The 7,647-nt window shown below is 35.1% G+C and overlaps 1 protein-coding gene across 3 annotated transcripts; it reads right to left on the bottom strand.

Moving 5' to 3' along the window:
- Positions 1–2,934: 2,934 nt before the first annotated feature.
- On the bottom strand, positions 2,935–4,011 carry LOC107084817 (olfactory receptor 52K1-like). 3 transcript variants are annotated; one of them, XM_015374864.1, is made up of 2 exons: positions 3,900–4,011; positions 2,935–3,722 (listed from the first exon to the last, which is right to left on the bottom strand). In XM_015374864.1, exons 1-2 carry the CDS (start codon positions 3,967–3,969, stop codon positions 3,037–3,039), a joined length of 756 nt encoding a protein of 251 aa, XP_015230350.1. In that variant the 5' UTR covers positions 3,970–4,011; the 3' UTR covers positions 2,935–3,036. The 3 variants fall into 3 exon arrangements, with proteins under 3 accessions (XP_015230350.1, XP_015230341.1, XP_015230333.1); XM_015374855.1 differs by having other exon boundaries at positions 2,935–3,496; positions 3,608–3,983; XM_015374847.1 differs by having other exon boundaries at positions 2,935–3,983.
- Positions 4,012–7,647: the final 3,636 nt, after the last annotated feature.

Here is a 7,647-nt window from a genome sequence, read left to right as displayed (position 1 = left end):
GTGCAATATTCTACATTTTGGATTGTTGATTGAACAGAGTTCTGACCCATTGATTCAGGTTTTATTCTGTTAAATTGAATAGGGTGGTTTTTCACTCACAGCCAATGAAAACAAAGTTAAATGTCAATGTCAAATTTATTTATATAGCACTTTAAAAACAGGTATAAAACTGCACCACAGTGCTTTACAGGAAAGACATCAATTATCAAAACAGAATGTTAAACACTGCTTCAATGAAAAGCCGAAGAATAAAAATAAGTTTTAAGAAGTGATTTTAAATGATCCAGGCTGTGGGCGGATTTAATTTATAGAGGTAAATGGTTCCACAGAATTGGAGCAACAACAGAGAAGGCCCGATTTCCTTTCCTCTTCCAGTCCGAGGAACTGTCAGTAATAGTTGATTATTAGAACGTAGACTTCTCGACACAGACTGGAATTTTAAGGATAAGGAGGAGCTAAACCATTTAAGACTTTATAAGTTAATAAGAGAATTTTAAAATCTATTCAGTAAAAGATTAAAAAGAAAATAAGACCAAAAAATGTTTTCAAAACAGAAATGTGGGATTAATAAAACATATGTTTAACTTTTAATCAGATGTTTGATATTTTAATTTTGTGACTTTATATATAGGAGAGTGGGTTACCTGTGCTGCCTTCAGGTACCGTTTGTTTCTCAGCCGTTTTGACTTCTGTTGTAAATATAAAACCATACTAAATATCTTAATGTCTTATAAAACATGAGAATAACTCAAATGAAATATTGCATTCAGGTTTTAACTCTGAAGGTCAGTGTAATAACACTAACAAAGCTGCCCTGTGTGCTGAATCACATTTCTTCTCTGCAGAGTCACACTGGCTGAACTTTACCTCCAAGCAAGAAAAAAATCTAGTTTTACACCGAAATCTGATGTTTTAACTCCACTTTGCTTTTATATAAGTACATTTTTTAAATGCAATAGTTAAGCTATAAGGGTAAAAGGTTGAAATAATAAACAAATTGACTTGCAAAAAAGAGAGAGGGGAAGATAATTTACTCAATAATAGAATCATTTTCTTTCAGTTTTTAGCGCTATTAACTTTTATCTGAGATAATTACAGATGTAACGGTCAAGTTTGATCACATTTTACCCGATCTATGTGTATCAGTTACATATTTCACTCCTAAATCCTGTCAATTAGTGGTTGTAAAACATCTAATCTTAATTACTGACAGATGTATGTTTTTTTTTTTTCTCAAAATTAGGTGAAAATTACAACATTAGTGACACAATCAACTGCTGAACTAATTAATCTCAGCTAAAATTCCCGTAACCTTGAAGAATCATGTTTATTAATAATGTATTTATGATTTCAAAATATCAATCACTAATCTTTAAGCATTTAGTAAATAAAAGCCCTTCACACAAACGTAGATTTTCTCCTTAGGTTGCTTTATCTGAATTAATGGAATCATACAAAAACAGAGACTTTGACAAACAGGAAATGTGATTTTATCCCCAACTAGATTATTTCCAAAGATTTAAAAGCTGAAAAGGCTCAGTACAGTAGATTATTAATAAAGAATTAATTTGTTTTAATTCTAAATACTTTTACTTTGAATTTTCACTAACGAGACCTAACCTGGATTGACGGCCTCACAGCAGTATCAAGAAATGATGAAGTTGATCTTCATATCGCAGATAAAATTAGGATAAAAGAAAACCAATTTTCTTTAAAAACTCAAATTAAACACAAATACGGCACCCTGCTAAAATTTTCACACCCCTTTACATTTTGAACATTTTGCTCAGTGTATCTTATTGGTATTTTTTGCTGCAAAACACCAACACAAAGAAATACACGATTGCAAAGCTGTAGAACGACACAAAAGGATTAACTTTTTATAAAAATGTGGCACATACAGTTAACAAGCCCCTTTAACTCTGTTACCCCTTAAAATTGTTTCCTCATGTCTAAATTTTCTCTGAGCGTAACAGATTCAACTCCTGACAAGTCCGCCTTACATCCTAAACATCTGGCATTAATGGACATGAATGTTGGATTAAAGAAAGAAAATTAAATATTTAATCTTTGCTCACATCAGATTAATGAGTATTTGTTAAGCCACAAGGCAAATTGATACAGCTAATCACAAGGTGCTAAAATGAGCTTTAGATAAGGGATTTTGCTAAGATTTAAAAGAACACATGATGTTCGCAGATGATCTGTGTCAAAAAGGTCAGAATTTTAGTTTGTCTGAATAATTGTACCCCAAAGCGCTCACAACTGCAGGAAAAGGTATTTTTTTTACAAAGTAAAGGCTGGAAAAATGAACGCAGAGGCCTTATTTCGAGTTTTTTTTCTTCCACTTCAGTTATAAGGCATTGGTTTATCTCAATCAAGTAAAAAAAAAAAAAAAAAAGTTTTTAAGGGGTATGCATTATTTTGAAATGTATTGAACCTCAGCAGCTGTAGTTTCTTCCCTAAGAAATGCAAAGAGAACATTAATGTAAACACAGTTAACATAGCAACATTTTAACGACTAATTTATAAGAAAAACACACAGAAACAAAGAAAAAGTCAGGACTTTTACCTTTACGCCTCGTGGTTGTTGTCCATTTATTAGTTTACTCCATTATTAAGCCCAGAAATCTTCATTAGGTCACTTTTTACATTGTTTTGTGACAAACATCCTACGTGTGTTGACTACAAATCTTCAGCACAAATTAGATTAGATTAGATTAGATGAGCTTTATTGATCTCACAGCGGAGAAATTCACTCGTCACATATTGGCATAGAAGTTAAAGAAGAAGGTGCAAACAAGGAGGAAAAAGGTGCATTAAGAATAAACAATATATATACAGTATATCAAGATAAATAAGGATTAAGGTGCAAGTGTACATGTATCACACAATAAAAAACAAAATAAAAAATACAAGGGAGTAGCACAGAGATTTGAGGTGTCATATGTACAATCCGGATGGCTTATATTAACGATGTAAAGAAAAAAACTTTCAAATGACACCAGAAATACACAAACTGAATCCTTCTTTCCTTCATCGCCCTCTTAGATCAATCAAACTCAGGACCCTGTTGCGTATTTTGGTCAATTTAAATCCATATATCAAAGGGTTCATCATCGGGGGAAAGACGAGAAACTCTATGGCGATGAAGTTTTGAAGGCTTTGAGGCAAACCTGCAGAGCCGAACCTCATGTACATCAAATCGAAAACAATCACAGTGAGAAAAGTGATCAGAGAGATCAAATGAGGCACGCACGTCTGCATGAACTTCACCCTGTCGTCTTTGGAGGCTGCACACGTTCTGATGAGGTGCATGTAAGTCCAGATGATGAAAAAGCCGTGAGACACATAGATGAAAATTGTGGCATATGAGACGATGCTGTTTGAGAGGGTGTTGCTGCCTGGGCAGGCCAGCTGAACGATGATCCAGTTCACACAGAGGAGTCTCTGAATCTTCAGGCTGCACAGCTCCAGTCTGGATGTGAGCAGAATACTGATGGAGAATATGCAGAAAGGAGTTAGCCAGGAGAAACTCACCAGCTGAGAGAGCCTCCTCTTGGTCATCAACAAGCGGTAGTGCAGCGGGCGACAGATGGCCAGGTACCTGTCGTAGGCCATGACGGCCAGGATGGACAGCTCGCAGCAGGCAAAGGAGTACATGACAAAAGCTTGGAAGAGGCACCACTCGTAGGAGATTTCCTGAGCAATCGACAGCAGGTCTAACAGGAATTTAGGATAGAAACCAGTGGTGCCATAAACTGCGTTAATACAAACACAGCACAGTAAAACATACATGGGTTCATGCAGGTTTTCATCCCACACAATAAGGACAACCAGGGAGATATTTAAGAATAAAATCACACAGTAATACACCAAAGAGAGCGAGAAGATTGCACCTCTGTAGTCCATTGTCTCATTCATCCCTGTGAGAGTAAAGCTTCTAACAACGGAAACATTATCCATCATCAGAGAGCAAAGTTTCAGAGTTCAGCCTGTGAAATATTTCATGATGGAGCAGAGAGAGGCTCTGCTCTGACTCTCCTCCCTTCATTTCAGCTATTAATAACCGCTCTGACTGACAGACTCCAGCCTCTGCTTTCTGCAAACTTAATGAACCAATTAGAGCCACAAACAGCTGCTGATTATTCTCCAACATCTGTTGCTTAACCAACTTTTTTCTGTTTGAAAGACTCACATCCATTTATTGCTTATCATTAATGATCCAAATTATAAATAAACAGTTTAACTCGTGGTACTTATTTATGTTTTATTTAAACTAAATCAAATGAATCCTTTCAAGAACATTTTATATTTTACTACATAAATGCCTCATATATCAATTACTATATAAGACTGGGTAAAACAATTGATTTAATCGATTTTGAATCGATTCCTTTACATTTTTGCAAAATTGATGTGTAGGCAATGAGATCGATTAGTTTTATAGTGACACGCGTGATGTTCACATTCAAATGAGTGTGCAAATGCCGACCCAAGTAACACACCGCTCAGCAAGCTGTCCCACTGAAGTCTGATGTCTGGAACCATTTTGGATTTAAAACAGCTACAGATAATGTGCTGGATATGTGACATCAAGGTGACTTCCCACTACACTGATAAGGAGTGGCGCCTCGCATCTCGTGCTACAGTCCAACAAGATTACTTCGAGCCAGACAGCTGCAAATTTTTTTAATGCAAACATTAACAAATGGGGGCCTAACAGCAAACACCCTGTAGTTGTTACAGACAACGCTGCAAATACGGTTTGTGCAAAGAAGATTATGCAGCTCATGCATGCATGTCTGCTGTGTCCCATCTGCTCGCGCGTGTGAGGCTTCACTTTTTCATTTTTCACAAACAAGTTTGCTCTTCTAAGACAGTTTTGTCCACATCTCAAGTTTAAACTGTCTGATTTACTAGTTTGCACTTTGTGTTTAATACGACATGAAAAAAATAACAGAGTATTTAGAAACGCAGTTGAACCACTTTCATTATTGTAAAAACAGATCGAATCGATATGAATCGATTTAGAACTGTATGAATCAAAAATACCCTGCCCTATTATTATACCTTTAACCTTTCTTATTATATTACATTAAAACTAAAAATTAAACCTACTGAATGATAGCATCCCCACAGCATGGTTCTGCCTACACCATGTTTCACAGTCTTGATGGGGTGTGCAAATGTTCGCTTTGAACCTTGTGGTGTTTTTTTTTTTTTTGCATGTTGGCACGTAACACACTTGTCTTGCATTAGATTTTACAATTAGGCAAGTACATGGGTCTGGGGATATTTTTATGTTTATTTTTCTACTTAAATAAAAAAATGATAAAGCAGTTTTTAAATCTTAACATGACAGGACAGCAAAACTAATTTAGACGAGTGTGAAAATTGTGGTTGTAAAGTCGCACAACTCTGCAAACAATTGAATAAGTCAGTTTTTCTCAAAATAACTGCCTTTTTTAAACTAGAGAGACATTTTTCCAATGGAATAAGACAATTTACATTTAAAATAAGAAACCTCAGTCTCTTTTTTTCAAGTGCATAATATGTAATTATCTTATTTTACAGGTAAAAATACTCATTACATGTCAGATCATCTTATTTACGTTCTCAAATTAAGGATAAATAAACTTATCTTAAGAAATTTTCTCACATTTTTAGATCATTTTTGCAACAAACCCCCTTCCAGCAGTTTATAGAACAGATAAAAACCCATTAATATTTGTTATCAGACGTTATTTAAAAAAAAAGACATTGTATAACTAAAAGAAGAAACATGCTGGTGTAATTGGATGATTACTTCCACTGCAGTGGGAAGCCTTTTAGCCTTTTCAAAGTTGGACAAAGGTATCCAGATCTGGTTTCACTCTTTTGTCTCAGACCGAAACTGCTGCAGAAAAAGACCCAGAAACATTTTTAGGTCACCGTCTAATGTCAAAAATGACTAAAATATTCATATTTTAAGAAATAATATGGTTACCAGAATTATTTCTATTTGGTTAATAACAGAAATAGAGATAAAACCCAAAAAGCTTGGAATAAAAAAACAAAAAAACATGGACTTAATTTCTTATAAGTTAAAACGTTTTGTTGTTTTTTGGATTCATCCTGCCCTGGGTGGCTGAGTCTTTAAAAGCAGACATTTACATAGACTGACGCTACTTTTGAAAGTCCTGAAGATGATGTCACACTTTTATAACCTTCTGATACGCTCATTCACAACATTTTCGGAGGCCCACCACTGGAAGCAATTGGAGTAATCATCTTAAACACACAGTTTTCCTTTTGTGAGGTAATGAAGAACAAATCAAAAGCAATCACTTGGTACCATCTGGTGGTATCATTAATTTATAAAATTACATGGAACAATTATGCATAGAAGACTTAAGTCTAAAACTACTTTGTCTGTGATTAGAAAATGTTGCAAAAGTGGCATTGATTTAAAATAGAAAGCCCTGATTTTATTTAGACGTGTCAGTAGTAATCTATTAAATAAAATCTTCATAGGCATTATGACAGTAAAACTCTTATTATATTTGCAGACCAGCTTTTTGCATGTTTGCACCTGAAAGGCCTCCTTGATATAACCCCAATCTTAACCCTTTATAGGGGAAATTGCCATTTTTAGTCACTTGTATGCATACCCCCTTACAAATGGCGTCCCCCTCATCCCTTAGCCAGGTCTAGATGCACAGATTTATATCCAAACATTCAGCAAAATTCTGCTACATGGCTGTAGCCTACATGTTATTTTGGCAATTGACCAATTAGATGAGCCCTTTAATGATACATTAGATCCTGTAAATGAAGTTGAAAAATAAGTTGAGTTGAGAAAAACAGGTACAAAGCTAATTGAAAACCTGAAAATAAAGTTTTTTTTGTTGTTTTTTAACTCATACTCAAGTTAAAATGTGTTGCAGTAGTGCTGCTCTGTCTTATCTACATTTTTGATACCCTGCCCACCTCTACATGGACTAAAGCTTAATAAGCTTAGGCAGAGGCTGTAAAAGTAACATAAAATCCTTTCTTAGCAATTGAAAAATGCTCATCATGAGTGTCTATTGAAAAGATGAGAGCTTATGCCCCACTGTGCTGGCAGAAAGCCGTTTAACCCTCTATGGCATTCTGTTGCCCTCAGGCAACAAACCACTATTTTGGCCCACACACCGCCCCTTAACATTTTTTTTAAGTAAAACATCACATTAAAAGTCTGATGATATGTCTGTGACCAATGAAATTTGGGCTAGGCGTGGCTTTGACCTTTGTCTTGGAGTGAAACAATCCTTTTTTGGACCGCAGCTGACTTGGACACACCGCTAGCAGAAGGTAAGATAAATTTCACTTTTTTACATGTTTAAATTTAAATAATTTTGTATAAATAATATCTGTGATGTGCATGAATAAGTAAAAAAGCATATTTGATTGAGCAAACACACCTTTTGTCTTCATTTATATACTAAAATGGCAGTTTTTCATTCGTTGCCTCAGGGCAACATTGTGCAGTTAGACCACTTTTGTGTGAACTATAACATGCTCATGGATGGAGATGTGTAGAGATGTGTAGTTATCAACATAATCTACTATTCTAATCTACTATCTACTATTATTCACAGGAAATGGATGCACAAAGATTTTATC

This window comes from Cyprinodon variegatus, unplaced genomic scaffold, assembly GCF_000732505.1.
Source record: "Cyprinodon variegatus isolate N-32 unplaced genomic scaffold, C_variegatus-1.0 Scaffold6, whole genome shotgun sequence".
NCBI classification, from domain to species: Eukaryota; Metazoa; Chordata; class Actinopteri; order Cyprinodontiformes; family Cyprinodontidae; genus Cyprinodon; species Cyprinodon variegatus.
This window is presented reverse-complemented; position numbering and strand designations above follow the sequence as displayed.